Source organism: Lytechinus variegatus, chromosome 15 (genome assembly GCF_018143015.1).
Source record: "Lytechinus variegatus isolate NC3 chromosome 15, Lvar_3.0, whole genome shotgun sequence".
NCBI lineage: Eukaryota > Metazoa > Echinodermata > Echinoidea > Temnopleuroida > Toxopneustidae > Lytechinus > Lytechinus variegatus.
The window spans coordinates 19,494,746-19,514,482 of record NC_054754.1 but is presented as its reverse complement, the minus strand read 5'-3'; the positions used below and the strand labels follow the sequence as shown (position 1 = coordinate 19,514,482).

At 36.1% G+C, this 19,737-nt stretch overlaps 1 protein-coding gene across 1 annotated transcript in view; it reads left to right on the top strand.

Moving 5' to 3' along the window:
• The window catches only part of LOC121428507, a 56,158-nt gene extending 39,267 nt beyond the window's left edge, over positions 1-16,891 (top strand). Inside the window, exons 29-35 of the mRNA XM_041625166.1 lie at positions 1,374-1,466; positions 4,574-4,769; positions 6,481-6,540; positions 7,241-7,300; positions 11,022-11,078; positions 12,027-12,185; positions 14,095-16,891. Coding sequence (XP_041481100.1) covers positions 1,374-1,466; positions 4,574-4,769; positions 6,481-6,540; positions 7,241-7,300; positions 11,022-11,078; positions 12,027-12,185; positions 14,095-14,300 — 831 coding nt within the window. The 3' untranslated portion in view covers positions 14,301-16,891. The remainder of the gene's footprint in view (positions 1-1,373; positions 1,467-4,573; positions 4,770-6,480; positions 6,541-7,240; positions 7,301-11,021; positions 11,079-12,026; positions 12,186-14,094) is intronic.
• Positions 16,892-19,737: the final 2,846 nt, after the last annotated feature.

Below are 19,737 nucleotides of genomic sequence, written 5' to 3'. Positions count from 1 at the left end.
TATCGACGTGTCGTTTACCTTTCAACTGAGCATAAATAGGCATTAACCAAACCACCACAAAAGTATACATTTTCTGAAAGGAAATATCCTGAGGATTTCAAAAATGCCATTGAAAATGGGATAGGGTGGAGTTGTAAAATGTTATGATTGGAAATATTTTACGTTTGATGATTCCGAAAATAAATTTTGAAATATGTCTAGATCTTGCATCCCCTTACCCTGATTGTTAGTTTCTTATCATATTTGAATTGCTCAGGAAATTTCTGTTCAGATGATATGTAATTATATGGGGTATATCTGATTTCTAATAGAAATGCTCATATCCGAAAATGTGCAAATTTTTAGCATGCAAAATTGTTGTGTTCGGGATAAAATTTACAAAAAAATGATTTCTAACAAAATAATAACAAGATGTAAGCATGATCATATAAAAGCAAACATAATTACCTTTAATTTAAGACCAAAATCAGATGTTTAGCGTCATGTATACCGAAATTGTGAACGTTTCAAGTGATAGACCCTTGAAATACAGTGTCTCCATAGAGTTTGTATGTGTTCCTATGGTTGAGTGTGACATTTTTGCCACATAATTCATGGAAAATAATACTAATCCATAATTCTATCAAAAATTAATGTTTACATAATCTAGCAGGCATTATTACCTTTATTATGAGACTAAAATCAAATGAATAACCCCATGTTTGCCAAAGTTATTCACGTTTAAAGATTCCTGCATCATAGATTCTCGTTGCTCCCATAGATATACTGTTGTACCATCTCCCCCTCCTCCGCCAACCAATTTGTTCCTGAATCAATCAGCCATATCTTCAATACTGAAAAAGTTATATAGTTCTTTCAGGTTTTGTAATGTCATTTTTTAGCTTTCATTTGAGACCAAAACCATGAAAATATTGCTGCATTGTTGAGTTTTCATCAATTAAAGAGAACAAAGTTGGGAAAAACGCAACGTCGCCAACGCTTTTGGGTGGCAAGTTCAAAACGCGTGGCCTTAAAGGATAGCCTCGTACCCCAAGGTAGACTTGCTTGACAAAATTATAATTTTTTACTTTTCTAAGGGTTTCAAATAAAATGTTCACACCTTTTTGTACCTAAGTGTTATTATTTAATATACAAGTGTAAATCATTTGCCAATAAAATTTTGAAATGTTGTCCAGTGCACCTTTAAGTTTGAAGCATTTGTGGGGAGGTTTTGCATTTCCTACAGAGGTAAGTTTGTATTAAGTCTGTTTGAGAAGTCAGCATTTGAGTAAAATCCCAGAATTTTTACAGCAGAAATGTTTAATTGCTGGTGATATACTGTCTCGTTGATCCACTTAATAAAATTTTTATATAAAACATAATTTGCATTGTAGATGATCCATGACATAGCCATTGAAGCCGGCTGTAGTTATCCAGACTTAATCTCCACAACAAGACTGCGGAAATACAGTGCAACTGTAGTGCAGGTATTATCAGTTTGGTTTTTTTCACATTGAAAGACTTTGCATGGGACAAGGTCTATGAAATGTTCTGAGTTCCCGGGGGGGGGGGGGGTGTATGCAGTAAAATAGTTCCTGTTGTGTAAGGGTAAAAATTTGTTAAGCCGAATTTTACCCCTTCCCCAATAAGTCAACCTATTTCCCCCTTATTTACAATATCTGAATCCGCCCCACTTCTAAAGTATCCTAATTTCTCCTTCTTGAGATGTTTGTGACCTGTAATAACACCCTCTGTTTATTCCACTAAATGTATCATAAACATCCTTGGTTTTTATTAACCATTAATAATCCCCAAGACGACCAAAAATGACCAACCTCAAGATTCTCCGAAATAAATGATAGTAAACAGGTGCCCTTTGGCTTGTGACCAAACAATCTTCATTTCTCCAACCTTATCAAAAAGTGTTTGGTTGATCCCTGAACGAACTTTCTGGGCCTAGCCAATCAGCATCCAGCTATCGTATGATCTATTTAATATTAGCCCAAAATCATCCCTCCTGTGGGCTTTTCCCCCCGAACCCCAATCTAGGCAGAGAGTTTCTACCTTTCAATCTGTAAAGAAGTTAGTCGGATTTTTTTAAAGAAATTGTGATGATCTGAAAATGAAATGATTGGAGTATTTTAGAATAAAGACTCAAGACTTTGTGAACTTACATTTTATATTATTGAACCTATTATTTAAGTTTAATAATAAATGATGTAGTATGATTGCGATGATGATGATGCTGACGATGACAAGAGACTTCCCTTATCCGACATTACCTTTGAATAGCCTTCATGATTGCAACAGTATGGCATGGATATGTTTTTACTGTAGCTTTTTTAAGGACTGTGACCCGATCGACAGCCTCATCCTCAATTTTTTTAATCAAAATTTTGGTATGAGAAGAAAGCTCATATTTTTCTCATAACCCCTGTAAATTTTCAAGACCAAAAAAATATTTAATTTACATGTTACAAACAAAAATATCTTAAAGCATGGTCGACCACTATAATGGCAAAGTTCGGTAGCACACGGTGTTATATGGTCGCAAGTATGGGCGATTTTGATGCACATTTCTGCGTCTGTTATCCAAATCAACGGATTGATTTCACTCAAAATTAGTAATTTTTACATTTTTTGTAATAAGCTTCCATTGTAAAGTGATAGCTCAGTATGCAAAATCGTGTCACTCTCTCCTAAAGTCCATTTCGAGGTCGTTTGTTTCAAGTCAAATCATTAAAGATCTTTCCCTTTTCATGAAACTCAAAAGTACCCTCAACATTAAGTGGCTAACATTTTGAATGTCATACATGTATGAAGGTTATCTTAAGATCAAATCTGTAAACACTGGTATACATATGAAACCTGATGTGAGTTACTACATCATCCTTCCTCTAAAGATGATAATAATAGTAATACATTATGCCTACATAGCGCATAATATGCATACATGTATCTCTATGCGCTTTGCATATTAAACAATAACATAGTTATAAGAATCACATACATAATCAAGATATAACACATTAATTCTTATTCAGCAAATAATCACGAAACAAATGGGTCTTCAGTTTATTTTTAAAAACACTTAATGACAGAGATGATTTAAGATCATTTGGAAGTTGATTCCAAAGGGTAGGTGCTGAAGGAACGTTACCCATAGTATTGGGTATTAACCTTGGGAATATGTAATAATTGTTGGTGTTGTGATCTGAGAGCTCGTGTCGGTACATAGGGTGTAACAAGACGAGTAATATAGGAGGGGAAAGAACCATGTATTGCCTTGTAATAAGAATTTTAAAATGAATACGGTTTAGAATTTGGAGCCAATGTAACTTTAAAAGCAGTGGAGTTGTAGATGTCATAGGGGGTACTCGCTCAATTATCCTACCAACAATATCAAAATATCTTTGCAGATACATTTAATGGTGACATTTTCCGCATTACACAAATAAAGGTTATACTTGTTCGGTAATTTGCTTCACTGTATGTTGTTTTTTATCAGTGATAGACAGTGTTATTCAAAAATGACTGTTAAGAATGTGTGTCTTTAGGTGCCCCCCCCCAAAAAAAAACCCCGTTTTATGGACCTGACCGACCCAGATTTTTCTGTTTTGAGATTTTGTTACTGTAAGTAAAACCGTCATTTTTTTGGTTTAAAAAATAATGAGAATTAACCAAAATATTGTGTGCAAAGCACAGAAACTTTTGTGCCAATTTTCAAACATTTTTATTGCAAAATAATGCTGACCAATCAACTCGACTTGAAGATTCTGTCTACACATAAAGCATTTTTTTTTTAAATCGCCTTTATGAGACACCTTTTCCCACACACAATGAGTGCTGGAGGCTTATATTCTCTTGCTTGATGTATGCATGGATTGATAGATTTTGCCCTCTTAAGTAATTATTGCATTAAACCTATGCAGCAATATTTTAGCATTTGAAGCTCATTAGGATGGATGAAATTTTGGATGACTAGAGGGGATAAAACCATGGAAAAACTCACAAGCCCTCAAAGTTTTTAAGCCCTTGTAGGATCTTCAAACAAATGGGTCCTTGAAAAACTGGGATCTAATCTAATTGTCCGGGGGCACATAAGGAGACAGAAGCTTTGCTTCTTCGGCCATGTCATGCGACGTGATGGTCTAGACAAGAAAATAATCACTGGGAAAGTAAATGGGAAGCAAGGAAGGGGACGTCCACCTAGGTCATAGTTACAAGACATTTCCACATTAGCAGGAATCAGTTTGGCGGAGGCAGTCGGAACAACACAAGACAGGAAGGCTTGGCGGAAAATCGTGTGGACCACAGCATCGCACCTTGCGACACCTGACTAAGAGAGAGAGAGGATAAACTTGAGTCAGAGACATTAAGACTTGGTGAACCCTACATTGCTTATAACATTTATGGGGACTGTTTAGAAGTTATTCATGGTGATATAGAATGACCAAGTAATTTGAATTACAGACCTCAAGGGTTGAGTGTTTTCACCATTTTTTCAGTTAGAACCCATAACTAATTTAGACCTTAAAATTAAGTGAACATGGTTTACATGAATTGACCTATTTTACTTGCTTGTTTTTTGCAGTTGCTGGAGTTACGAGATGGGGAACTGGAATGGCTTTCGAATCATATGGGCCACAACATTGACGTGCATAAGGATACTTATCGGTTACATGAACATGTCATAGAAATTTCTAAAGTGTCCCGGATTCTGCTGGCAATCGAGTCGGGAGATGTTGCCACTTGGAAAGGCAAATCCCTGAGTGGCATAGGAGTGTCTGGTAAGTTAACAGGAACAAGTACATGTATATGAATTTGACCTTGCATAATACCCACTCGTTAGTTATGCAAAGAGTCGGTTTGGAGATGAATTGTGTTTGTTAATTTGATCAACAAGGTCTGGGATCTTTTTTGAAACCTGAAATGCACATCCTACACAAACCAAATTTGGAACCCTAACTTCATGCTATTTTTCAGCTACTAGAACAGTAATAGGACCTGTCTGAGTGTGCCTTTAGGTCATACAGTGTAGGCCCCAGTGATTGTAAGGGAAATAACAAGGGGCATGCCTTTTTCGGCAACAAAAACCACTATTGGGTCTGACCTTGTTTGACTCCCAACCATACAATCACATGTGTATTTTGTACATTCAATACATACCCTATGGGCTGCAAGGGAGATCAGCATATTTCTAGCTGTATGTTGTCTTCAAATATAGGCCCAGTGGGTTGTGCTCCATTCATTTTACATTTAGGGTTAATTTTGTTTTATGTACAGAGTGAGTCAGAAAAAACACTACACTTTTATTTTTGTATTTTTTTTGAAATATGAATAATAAATCCAGTAATAGACTATATCATCTGATAGAATAATACCTCTTCTATCATTTGATAACCTTTTTGTCAGATTTGCGCCACGCTTCACTGCACAGGAGCTGTTTTCCAAGACATGGTCAAAATTCTTTTTGGCCAGCTTTGAGGGAGAGGTTTTAAGGCTTCGTAATATCTAATCAAAATTAAATGATGTGACCTGATACACCAACTCTCCCTTTACCAACCCACCAATTTTTTTAGCTCTCTGTTATGCTTGACTGCACAGCAGCCCTTTTTCTAAAAATTGTCATTGATAATTTTTTGTCAATTTTCAGGATGTGATTTCATGCGTGATTTCATGGCACTAATATCATCAATCTAAACTAAAAGAACAGTCACAATCAGATGAATTTCCACCTCAATGATTTCATAACATATCGTTACAAGTATGTCATGCTTGACTAAACATTAATTTGCGACCTATCTTCAAGTTTAGATTAATGATTTCAGTGCTCTTAAATCACGACCTAAAAATTGAGAAAAAATTATCGTTGACAATTTTTCGAAAAAAGGCTGCTGTGCAGTCAAGCATAACAGAGAGCTAACAAAAATTGGTGGGTTGGTAAAGGGAGAGTTGGTGTATCAGGTCAAGTCATTTAATTTTGATTAGATATTACGAAGCCTTAAAACCGCTACCTCAAAGCTGGCCAAAAAGAATTTTGACCATGTCTTGGAAATTAGCTCCTCTGCAGTGAAGCGTTACGCAAATCCGACAAAAAGGGTATCAAACGATAGAAGAGGTATTATTCTATCAGATGATATAGTCTATTACTGGATTTATTATCTATTTTTGAAAAAATATACAAAAATAAAAGTGTAGTGTTTTTTTCTGACTCACTCTGTATAGTGTGCATGCTGCAGAATTTATTTGGCAGTACAGCCACATACATGTACATGCTGATATCTGGTGTGTGCAATAGGTCGCGAGTTCGAACTCCAGCTCAAACCCATTGAATATTGGGATTTCTATAATAGGGATTTCTGAGGAGATGGTTTTTTAATGCTATGTGTTAGGTTTAATGGTTCTGAATAGTGCTGAAAACAGCTAAGGATAGCTGAAAGTAGTTTTAACTTCACATTCAAGTTTAAGAAAACTAACCAATAGAACATTGTATTTCAGATATTCCAGTTCAGGTTGACATAGAGTCGGCAGCAATATGTGACACAGAAGCTAATGCAGGTATGTGTAACAGAAAAAAATATAGACGGGAGATATATATGCATATGGGGACAAAATTGCTGCCGAGGCAGGCCCCGCCCAGTGGCTTAAAAATGTTATAGGTCGCGGGTTTGAACCCCAACTCGAACATGTTGAAATTGGGATTTCTATAATAGGGATTTCTGAGGAGATGGTTTTGATGCTATGTGTTAGGTTTAATGGTTCTGAATAGTGCTGAAAACAGCAAAAGACAGCTGAACAAGCTTTTCATTAACCAGGCGCTAGGAGCAATTTTGCTCCTGGTTCTTGACATTTGGAGCCTGGTCTGACCTCAATTTTACAGAGCCAGGAGCCAGTAAAATCTTCCCCCTTGACTCCTGGTCCAATCCCTAAACAAATTTATTAAAATAATATAAAACCTTGTGATCACCACTCTGCTGCTCTTGGTCTCGATCTATTGACTACAGTAGAAAAATATCTAAATGCATTTAAATGTTTCGTTTTGCAAGGAAGAAAAATACGGACTTTATATTTTTGTTTTTGACTCTTGGTTCCAATAAAGTGGTGCCTGGTCCTTCCTAAATCCTGAGAACCAGGAGCCACTTTTCAGAAAATGGTGGCTCTTCGTCCTAGATTTCTTAATGAAAAGCTTGCAGCTGAAGGTAATTTCAACTACACATTCAGGTTTAAGAAAACTTACCAATAAAACATTGCATTTCAGGTATTCCAGATGAGGTTGATGGAGAGATGGCAGTAATAAGTAACACAGAAACTAATGCAGGTATGTGTAACAGAAAAAAATATAGACGGGAGATATATATGGGGACAAAATTGCTGCCGAGGCAGGCCCCGCCCGGTGGCTTGCTATTGCGTGACATTGTATAGCCTATGGGTGCGATAGGTCGTGGACCCGTTGAAAATTGGGTTTTTTACATAGGGATTTCTGAGGAGATGGTTTTTGAACGCTGATGTGTTATGGTTAAGGAAACTCACCACACTAACCCTTAACGTTACTACACACCCTGAAACACCTAGCAAGTACATCAAGAAAATAACCTAAGTCCAATTATGTCATAGACGGGAGATGCATATAGGTACGAAATTGCTGCTTATGCTGCGATCACATAACCTTTCCGGGGCCCGGACGGCGTATTGAATCAGTCGTTTTTACAAATTATTTATGAGCCACACGCTCGGGACACTTTTCAAATTATTTACCCCAAATCAGCCTTGAACGTAGAATAATATTTCTTAGTTTGGTTCATTTAAATTAGGAATCACGTCATCGATATCAGTAATAGTTGCCGAGTGGTGTGAAGAACAGACTCTCACTGAGAGGACTCGGGTTCGATCCCCAAGATTTTACTTCTTCACATTTATTTATCTTTTTTCCTTTTTTTTATCTTTTCTATTTATTTTTAATTTTTGCACTTAATTGATAGATTTTACTTGAATAAATAGGATGATAGTTGAGAGATGAAATTGGATCTTGAATCATATTTTCATTTGTACACCCATTATCCTGCTTTACGTTTGAGAACATACACTCATTTGAAATTGATGGTCCATGTATAAAGGAAAAAATATGGGATGCTAAGCCCTACATAATTATAAGTAAACATGTTCGACAAAACATCTTAAGAGACCAAAGTAGTCTTTCCTGCTACAGCCCCCCCCCTCAAAAAAAAAATGAATAGATAAATAGATAAAAATAAAAACAAATAACAAATTAATAAACATAATAAATTTCAGGACATAATTTGAGATCTAAATAATCACCAGGGGCCCTGGCGGGGGCCGTACGAAAGTCGCACGGGAACTTTATCGCAATAGCCCCGTCGATATTTTATTTAAAAACTGACTGAAAACACGGACTGAGCCCACCCTGTTGCCTGCAGACACCCGTCCGGCTACCGGCAGAACCCCGCGCGGGTCCCTCTGGTGACTCCACGGGTTTTCTACGGCCTACTGGGCTGAGAAAAACGCCGGGAAAATCGAGAGCATGCAGTGGATCTTCCCGGCTTCCCTATATTTATAGCATGACTGTCGTAAAATGCTTCGATGTGCACATAAAATTGTGGGGAAACCGGTCGGAAACCTTATGTGATGGTCAAAATGTAATTTTCTATTAATCTTACGGGCCCCGGAATAAAAGCTTTGGGGAAAGGGGGGTAGTAAAGGATATAACACAATAGTGGTCTCTACCAAAGTCGCTCTGAAGTTAAATCTGGTGCGGAAAAAATATCGGAACTGCACTGTAGTAAAATTATCAAAACGACTGATTCTCTAAATCGTACGGGCCCTGAGGAAGGTACTGTGATCGCCCCATAAGCCAGGCACCGCCTAGTGGCTTACAATTGTGTGACATTGTATGTGGGTGCAATAGGTTGCGGGTTTGAACACCAGCTCGAACCCGTTGAAAATTGGGATTTTTTATATAGGGATTTCTGAGTTACCGAAAATCAAATCTTTTCAATAAATGAATCATTTGTAAAATTAAAAATAAAATTGTTTAAATCACACTTTGTTTACTGTTTGTGCTGGTTTGTTTGGCAACAAGTGAACGGTCTGAGCTGCTGTCTGGAGCCGAATTGGAGTGTTTTGGCAAACGTTCAAAAATGCATTCAGCACTTCTCCTCTTTCTGTTGTGTACACAGTGATGCCAAGTTGCTTTTATTTTGCAGGAGATTCCCTCTTATTAATTTGCTATTGGGACTGGTTGAGAAAATATTGGAACATAAATTAACATGATTTAAAAATCTCCCTGAGTACGAAATAGTTTAAACATATTACGAACATTTCAACAAATTTGATTTCTGTTTGAGAACTCCGCTTGCTAGATATAAATGTTGATATCAACATTGGGGACTGGGGGTGTTGTAAGTTATAAGTGGGCTAGATGACAGTAAATGTTGGTGTGGTAAGTAGGTAAAATAAGGGGGCTGCCTTAGATGGACCCTTTTCCTATACCGCAACAAAATGTGCTACAGTAGCATTTGAGAGTTTAGTAATAGGTCAGGTTTAGTTGGGTTGAGTTTAGTTTTTCTCCATTTCATATGCAGGTTATTGTACCTGTTGGGGTGTCCAAGCATGCATCGCTGTGCCCCCTCCCCCTATTCAGTTACATTCATCCCAAATACACATAAGGTAGGCGTGTTGGTATATATCACATGGTAAAGGCTTGACTTTGATGACTTTGATGGTCCTGATGTCATTTCAGAAGAAAAGAAAATGAAAAAAGTGCAAAAACCAGGGTGACCCGGACGAAAAATCCAAAATGGCCGCCAAATTGTCGAAAATTCAATTTGTTACCATAACTCTTTTATTCTTTGTTCAATTTACTTGATTTTGGTGACAATGCCCATGTTTTGGGGTATTGGGAGTCATTATATGCAACTTTCATCTCACCGCAGCTTTTCGTTTTCCTGAAAATGACGTTTTTTGTCAAAATTGGCTGCGAGGGCGCTTTCCTAAAAGATACTCTTCCCAATAGAAATGTTGACTTAAACATTACAAAAAATGTAAAGGCTTTCTTTCATTCAGAACACTTCCAGAAAATTTGACTAGCACTCTCATTGTAGTTTAAAAACTGTGGGTCATTTTATGTCATGAAAATATCCTGCATTGGAGCCTATGGCCCGTATTCTGAACTCGGGTTTTATTTAAACTCTGGTTTAAAGTTGTGGTTTAACTATGGAGAGCCAGGTGTGACACAAATCTCAAACAGTAAAAAACAATTTATCAGCTCATTTGAATCACAAATTATTCATAAATGTTAGGAAATGATATCTAAAATGGTTTTATTCACCATTAAAGCACTAGGAAAGAGCAAAATAAACATAGGAAACAAACATTATAAACAAACTTTTGATATTTTTGGCTTCCCATAATTTTAGCACAGAGTAAGACCATGGTCTAAATTAAACCCGACTTCAGAATACGGGCCTAAGTATACAAAGTTTGTTGACCCCTGTATAATTCAATGGGAGAATTTTGCAAACTTTAAATTGATGCCACAAGAAACTGTTAATGTTCCACAGATGTAATCTTCATGATATATTGAGTTGATAATCCTGATGATGACCAATTACGTAAAAACCAAAATTTACTATTGAGTACGTGCTTTTGAGGATAGTGCCCTCGCAGTCCATTTTTAAGCAAAAACAGCATTTTCTGGTAAACGGAAACCTGTGGTGAGATGAAAGTTGCACAAAATGACTCCCAATACCCAAAACATGGGTATTGCCACCAAAATCAAGTAAATTGAACAAAGAATAAAAAAAGTTATGGTCAAAAATTGAATTTTCAACAATTTGGCGGCCATTTTGGATATTTCGTCAGGGCACCCTGATTTTCACACTTTTTCATTTTTTTCTTCAGAAATTGCATCGGGACTATCAAAATCATTATTTTATTTGGTGCTCAGGGTGATCTGAGACAATGACCCAAATATGACCCTCTATAGCCCACCTCTAATCATAAGTTGTTTTTTTTTTCTCCAGATTCATCCGATTCTGACCTAGATTTCAAGCGAAAGAAGTGTCTCAGGCTGCCTGATGGTAATTGTAATTTTTGATTATTTACTTTGTAAAACTAAAACTCAAAAGTTTGGGAAAGGGATCCTCATCTGTAGTGTGTGTGTGTGTGGGAGGGGGTGTGTGGTGTGTGTTTTCACAGGCAACTGAGGACATTACACACACCAGGGGCGTGTTTCACTAAGCTGCGACTCGTACGAACACTTTCTCAAGAACAGTTCGCGAATCACCTATCAGTTCGCAGATTGTACGATGAGTTAACAGTACTTGTAACGCATCGTAGACCTTTGTGAAACACACCCCATGTATATTTGAGCTTGAAAACACCAACATCCGAGGACATGCACTAGAAAACTTACAATAACCTAGTTTGTTTACCAACCATGTACACTGTGGCAGTACCAACTGGCTTGGGTCCAGCAGTTTTCAAAAATGTGTGTAATCTTCTTGATTGATGATGTATATGTTACAAGTGGGATGGATGTAAGATAGGGAAAATATATGCTACTCTACAATGTAGATTGAACCTTCAATGTAATACAATGAAAGGCACCATTCTACCGACAATTTCCTATTTAAAATGAATACCACTTCTGGTCATATTGATAAAACTATGGCTATTCAAACAAAGAATGACATTCCCATTAATATTCAGAAAACTCTTTGTTTGCCAATATGGCTGCTATATCCAGACCTCTTTTATTAGTCTAACCTATTTTGGACACATCTTCATTGCAAGCTGGATTGAGCACCAAACGCAACACACTTGTTTGGGGTCTAATCCCGGGGGTCTATTGAAAAACATTTCAAGCCAGGTCAAGGAGATGGTAAATAATCAAAATGGCTGCATATGTTCCAATGCATTATTTGTCATTTACATCTCTTAGTCTGTATGTCTTACAATAAAACAGTCAAGGTATTTGTCACCGAAAGCTTTATTGTAAGAGTTTTTTTTTTTGTATTTGTTTTCAGATGAATCTGATTCAGACATTGGCATGGAAAAGAAAAAGAAGCGTCTGATGCAGTCAAAGAAAAAGAAGCGTCCGATAGCGTCAGATAGTGATTGTGATTCAGACATTGATTTGGATGAAGAAAGAAAGAAAAAAAAGAAGCGTCTGATGCAGTCAGATAGTAAGTATTATTTTTGATTACGTACTTTTTAAAACTAAACTTATGGGAAAGGATTGAAGTAATTGTTGGCATTATCTGTCATTTACCTAATTTGGTTCAAACCCTAGACATTCTGCTTTCTTGGCAGATGCTCTAACCACTAAGATAACCAGCCTCAATGAAAAACGGGGAGTTTCAACAAACGATTACTCGTAGAACAGTCACAATTCTTGCACGTCCAGGCCTGATTCTTCGATTTAATCGGTTTCTAGATTTTTTTTTTTTACAGAAATAAGTGGTCTCTGAGATCGAAATAAATCTGGTTTTAATTTTTTTTTTTTTTTTTTGGGGGGGGTAGGGTGTCTTTTTTCAAGATGTACGTGTATCCCTACAATTTAGGTGGAAAACAATAGCCCATGTAGCACCCAATAGCATGAGTTTTATTACGATTGCTAATTATATATAATTTCACCCAATAGCACGAGTTTTATTAAGATTGCTAATTATATATAATTTCACCTAATTCCTCAAAAATTCTAGCAACTGTAGGTAACTTGCAAACTCGATTGGTCGATGTAACAGCGATATTGCCTGTTAGTCCAATACTGTCGGCCGTATTGTTTCTGGCTTCGTCAAACTCCTTTAAAGGAGGGATCTATGAATTCAACAACAACAAAAATGGTGTCTCGATCTGTAAACGCTTAGTAACTTTGCAGCTACCACTGATTCAATATATAAATATTGCATTATTATGGCATTTCAACTAAAATTTTTAGATTGGAAGGATGAGGCAAAGGTGAAAGAAAATGATTATTCAGTTTGTGAAAAGTGGAACTGGAAATGGCCAGAAAAGACGGTCGATAAGAGAATTGCGAGTGAATGCTTACGCAAAATAGGGAAAATGTCAGCAGTGCCATGATACTTACCGTGTATGTGTTTGTTTGAAATTAAAAAAATGTTATTTATAAACTTTCAAGGGGCTGCATGCAATGAAAATGCAAAACGATTTTAGAAAAAAAAAATTATATGCCTCAGAAACCCAATTTTTACCCTCTGATACAGCTAAACCCCAGGAGCTTTAAGGAAGGGGGGGGGTGGGGTTTGCCCCCTCAATCCCCGCCAGGGCATTGCTCCACCCTGGACACCCGCCTGTGAGGGGCGAGACTCTAGTCACTTCGCTCCCATCATTTGCCAGATTTTTTTTTCAAAGACCACAATTAGGTCTACAAGTCCTCGTCTTTCAAAATAATGTAGCCATATAGATCTCCACTCCATATCACTTATTCTTTATTTAGGTCACGTTCTAGCTCTCGTTTTAAAAAGTGTAAATCAGAATCTTTCCAGAGTGTTTCTTATAATATTTGAATGCATTCTGCATTGTAGGTGATCATGAACAAGAGTTGTGCCAAATGCAAGCAAATTAAAAAGGGGAATCTGGATTTGCCAACATTTTGTTGTTGCTCATGGTGAAGAATTATGGTACCTCCAGATTTATTATTCGTAAATAAGCCCATAGCTATTGCATTAAATATAATAATAATGTGTGCATTTTATTTCATGTGGTAACCATGTCCGCGTTTCCAGCAGCGTGTGTTGTGACTTGCTCTGAGCAAGATGCGCCAATTTTCTTAGCAATTCTGTTGCGATGAGAATCGAAGTGTGAACGTACAGCCATAAAATGCCTGAGGTACCATTACTCACCCTCCATAAGCAACAATCCAAGAATTAGATGGCCGCCATCCATAGGATTAACTAGGGGGTTAAAAAGAGTCTGGATTCCCCTTTTTAATTTCCTTGGCCCAGTGTGACATAATTGTCATAAGGTGGATGAGCTTTTGCACCACTGATGCTCTAGTTTGTTTTTGGCAGATGTTCAAATTAAAAAAGTCACCTTGTGTATTTATAAAAATCACCTTGTGTATTTTTTCAGATGGTACTAAGCAAAAACGGCGATGGTCACAAAAGGAGTTGGAGGTATTTAGTAAGAACGTTGCAGTTTACATTGAAAGAAAGGTCATGCCTCCAAGGATTGTTCTTGACAGGGTTGTTGAGCAACTGGCTCATTCAAGGACTGTTGCTCAAATAAGATCAAGAGCAAACAATATGATAAAGGAGAAACAAGTATTTATACTGTAGCTAGTCCAGTTTTGTTCAACACTACAAAACAAAACCCAGGTTGTTAGAGTGTTCTGGTCAAAATACTAAGAAAAATTGAATTAAATAATTTTAAAGAGATCATTTATTATTTTAACTGATATCCATAAGAACTTGTTTTTTCGCAAATTTTCTCTATTTTCGGCAAAATTTTAGACAACTTTAGAAAATTTTGGAAAATGTGGGCCTTAAAAACGGGAATTTGGCCCAAAGTATACCCTTAAGAACTGAATTTTTTTCAAAATTATCAAAAAGTATACCCTTAGGAGCGATTGGGAAGATCTGGGAAGGCCAAAAAAGACACCCATTCGCGCCGAACATACATATACCACCCAATATGTTGAGTGCTTTGTGACCACAAGGGTATAATTATTATTGTATGGTATCATATTTTATTACCACATTTTTTTTTGACTAGAAGTTTTTAAGTCTATATACGACACCATTTCAGGTTTTAAGCAGGTTTCACTGACAAAGTGTGTAAAAAATCACAGCAGAGTAATTATAGCCATGCTATACATCAAAATTACGTTTTCTAGGGTAAAAATGGATGTAGATTGTGAATTTTTAGTCCAAAACCTTGTTTTATACAGCATTTAGCCACAAATCGTGGATTTATGGCCAATTTTGCCCGAAAACGGCACTTTTTCAGTGACAAAAAAATTTACTTCCTATCTTTAAATACCTGTAGGCTCAACAATATGCATACATATGGCCATTTTTAATGTTTCTGTATCAGCCCAGTAAACAGTCTGATGGATTCTTTTATTTGTTTTGAAATTGGTTTCATACTTTTTGTGCAACAGCCATTCAAAAATGACGCATCCTGTGACAATTGACTTTCAAAATTTAGCAGTTTCGGACAAAAAAATTGATTTGAAAAATCATATCTCTTCAGTCCAAGGGGTTACATTAATAATTTACATACCAAAATATGCAGAATTTAATAAGCTTTAATTTGGTGCCTAATTTAATGTATTTCTGGGAGGAGAATGATATAAAAAAATGATAAAAAGTTATTCCCACTCCCTAATTTTTTAATTTGTGTAAAAAATAAAGAAATTTACAAAACGGGCAAGTATGCAAAAGTATAGGACCTATAGGCTTGAAAATTTTATCAGTTATGCCCATTATAAGTCTCTACTTGGGCATAGGATAAATTGTTTAATATTTCAACTATTTCTTTCTATTTATTTTTTTTTACGATATTTGTCATCCAAAATTTAGACAAAAATTTGCCATTTTGAGGGCTCATTAAAAAAAATTACAAGGCCAATATGGTTGAAAAGTTAATGAGTAATTCCCAGAAAATATTACTATAAGGTAAAATTCACAAAATTGGCAAAATGCTCATATTTCTTTTGAATTATTTTTTTTTACAAAGTTAGTGACACTCCTCAGAAGGTATTGTGCAATCATAAGCCAGTATTGCGCAATCGTTCAACCAAAATGCTGTTTAGACACATACTAGCTGTCAATTTTGCAAAAGAACATAATTTATAATCTCAAAAAAGCAATTAGGTTGATTTTGAAGAGCCCTTACAAGCAAAAAAGACTGATATGTGTTTTTTTTTTGTTTTTCTTTGCATACAGCTTTAAGCACACCCATATTACATAATACCCGTATCACAAAAAGGGTTCAAGATTTTGCATTTCCAACTTCAGAAATTAATTTTACACTAAATTTCAGTCTAGAAAACATATTTAACATCCTTTGTTTTGAAACTTTATATTTTTGGATTTTTGTCAGTCAAACCTGCTTAAAATCTGAAAGCATGTCATACAGTACAATGTAGAGAACTCACAAACTTACACTTCGGTTTTAATAATCGATTTCAAATTTTAGAACACTGTTAGTCTGCCCCTGGTCTAGTCTTGATACAAAATCAGGATGTGGGATTTTTCATGCTATAGCATTTTAAAATGTGTTACTATTTGTTTTTTGTTTTTTGATACTAATTCAAGTTCCCAAAATGAATTAAGCTTGTCATTCCCATAAATAGGATGAAGCATGTTGTACAACCTTGCAGTTCAGTTTTGCCTTTATTGGCTGCACTGTCTTGTAAACCTGATTTCTGGGTGATGTACACACTCAGGACCTCGGCCTCCTTGCTACATGTGTGTAGATGTAATACTATGAGAGGAAATTTATTGAAAAACCTTTTGTCTGTAACATTGATAACATTCTGTTGCATAGGATAACTCTAAGATAAATGTTATGGGATTCAGTACCAGTGAAATACCTGGATGTGTGCTTTTGAACCGTTAGATAAACATTAATTTATGTGTTACTCTTCTCCAAAGGGCATTCCAAGAGAACTTTTCTATGGAAATGCACAGTCATGTGAATGTCAACTTTTGGCTCCAACAAACTTACTTTGCACATTAATCATGCTCTGCTTGCACATAAGAAGTACATGTACATAATTGCATATACTTCACTGACGTGCTGAATATTTACATATTTACATATTTGTGAGATATTGAAACAACATAGCAATTTTGGTATTAACCCTAATTCTCCCGGGGGGGGGCCATAATGGCCCCCCCCCTCGACTTTTTTCGCGATAAATCCGCCGCGCGAAATTTTTTGACCGCGCCGCTCGCTGACTTTTTACTTTCAAGTCTCGCGCAACTTTTGAGACCAAATTTGTGATGCCCGGCTATGCGGTTGCGAAATATTATGTAAGTGCATGTCAGACCCAAAATTGCTCAAAAACGTGATTTCATGTACAAATCCAATGCAAATTGTGTATTTAGCCAAAATTCGTAAATTATCATTATTTCTACTTTTAATGGTTAAACTTAATCGATTTGTCTTGTTTATGATCAGAATTAAGTCTGGAACAATTTCCATCAAAAAAACAATAAAAAACAAAAAGTAAAAAAACAAAGAAATACATAAATTAAAAAAACAATAAAATACATAAGAAGTCGGTCTCGGTACCAGAATTTTTTTCATTCACAATTGTTAGGAATGCTAAAACGAATATTTTCACCAAAAAATAGCATTTTAGGAGCTTTATTTAGTGAATCAGAGCAAAAAATATGATTTCATGAATAAATTAGCATAATTAATTCATATAAAATTAAATATATGAATTTCGTGATATTTACCAATGCAATTGCGTAGATTACGTCATTCTCTACCATCATGCCAATTTTCGTTGTGATCGCGCGATCCGCGACCGAGATCTTAAGGGGGGGCCATAAGGGCCCCCTCCCCGGGAATGACAAGAATCAAAATACCCCGGGAGTTTTAGGGTTAAACAAAATCTCACTGGTATTGGCAAAATATTAGAACTGCGCAAACCATTTTATGTTTTTGATCACTACTAAAGAAATTGCAGTTTGAATTTTTATTGTGTATTTTGTGAATATGGCACATGTAAACTTGATAAAAGGGTGAATGTTTTCGAGATCGACTTAACCCTATTTTAACTGGGCTATTTTGGACCTACATATACTGGGGGGGTCAATTTGACCCCCCCTTCAGATCTCGGCCGTTGATCGCGTGATCGCCGTGAAAATTTGCACGTGCGTACAGCCAGATGTAAACTACAAGACTGTATAGCAAAATTTTCAAAAAAATCATTTTTTATATTCTTTAAGTAATTAATTATGCAAATTAGTGTACGAAATTGTGTTTTTGCCTTTAACTCATTTTAAAAGGCTAGTAGAATGCTAATTTTTGGTGAAAATATCTATTTTGACATTTCTAACAAAGATCTGCAAAAAAATTTGCCAAAACAATCTTTTTCCTATGTATTTTATTGTTTTGTGAATTTCTTATGTATTTCTTTGTTTTTTGACCTTATGTTTTTTATTGTTTTTTCAGTGAATTTTGTTGAGGATTCTTTTGCAGCATAAAATAAATTCATTTAAACCAGCAAATGTAAAAATAATCATTCATTTATGATTTATGGGTGAAAACACAATTTGCATTGACTTTGTACACAAAATCACGTTTTTGAGCGTTTTTGGGTCTGACATGCACGTACAAAATGTTGTGTAATTTCGGAACCGCGTATCCGGGCATCGCAAATTTGGTCTCAAAAGATGCGTAAGACTTGAAAGTAAAAAGTCAGTGAGCGGCGCGGTCAAAAAAATTTGCGCGGCAGCATAGTCGCAAAATTTGTGGAGGGGGAGTCAAATTGACCCCCTCCCCCCCAGTTAAATAAGGGTTAAGCCCCTGCAAACTAGTCAGATGAATGAGCATTGTAACTCTTCTGTTGTTTATACCAAATATGTTATGGTAGCATCCCGGGGGTGGGGTCACTCAACACATGATTTGCTACTCGTTCGCGTCCCCAAAAAGCGTCAAAAAGGGTTTGCTTTCAGCCTTCCGGCGGCGACACTTTCCTTAAAATAGGGGTGTTTTTTAAATTTCAATCACCATTTTCATCAAAATAGGGGTGTTTGAGTAAAAATTTCACGCTGTTTACGTCATTTAGGGTATTTTTTTTTTTTCAGTTAGATGTCGAATAGGGGTGCAAATTAGGGTCCATTTTCAGGGACTGGGGACACGCATGGATAGCACATTTGTCTTTGAGTGACCCCCCCCCCCTTAAAAGGCATACTTTTTCTTTGCACTCAGTTTGAATGACCTGAAGTGAATACTTTTTATGTCTTGCTTACTAGTCAATTTTCATGTTTTTTTTTTCTGATCCATCGAAATAGGTATACATCATACACTAACTGGATCACTTCCTTCTTGATCTATCAAAGAATCTTATTGTGCCTGAAGTCACACGATCAGGACAAATACTGTCAGGCAACATAAATGATTTTATTGCCAGATCTAGAATTGCAATTCAAAATTAATTATCTTTACATTGTACTGACCTAATGTTAGGTGAATTATGCTTGTATACTCATTGGAATAATTGGAAGCATTTTTAAATCAACAGCTCAGCCTCTATCAAAGAGGTGTTAACTGTTGATTATATATAAATACATGTATACATATGTACAGTGGTGGCCAAAATTATTAAAACACCTGAACCTGCACAAAGTCTATGGGAATTTAAATGCCCTATTTCATTTGCCGAAGTATGATAAAAGATATCTTTTGTGTGCCACTAGCTTTCATGACCGTTTAGCATAGGGTCTTACGTATATTTTGATACCAAATTTGTATAGTTTTGACCATCAAGTAATGCACAGCATTAAAAATCGTTGCGATATGCGCTTTTGGTTCCCCCATAGACTTGTGTATTAAACATCTACTCAAATGCCAAAAAAGTAAAATGCCATTACATGTGCCGATTGCTAAAAAAAGTGTTTGAGATATAAGTTTGAAACTATGCAGGATTATTTATTTTGATATACTTCAAATACATGCCAAGTTTCAGAAAATGACCAAAATAAGGTTAAGATTATCTTTTTTTATGAAATGAAGACTTTCCTTATAAATGAA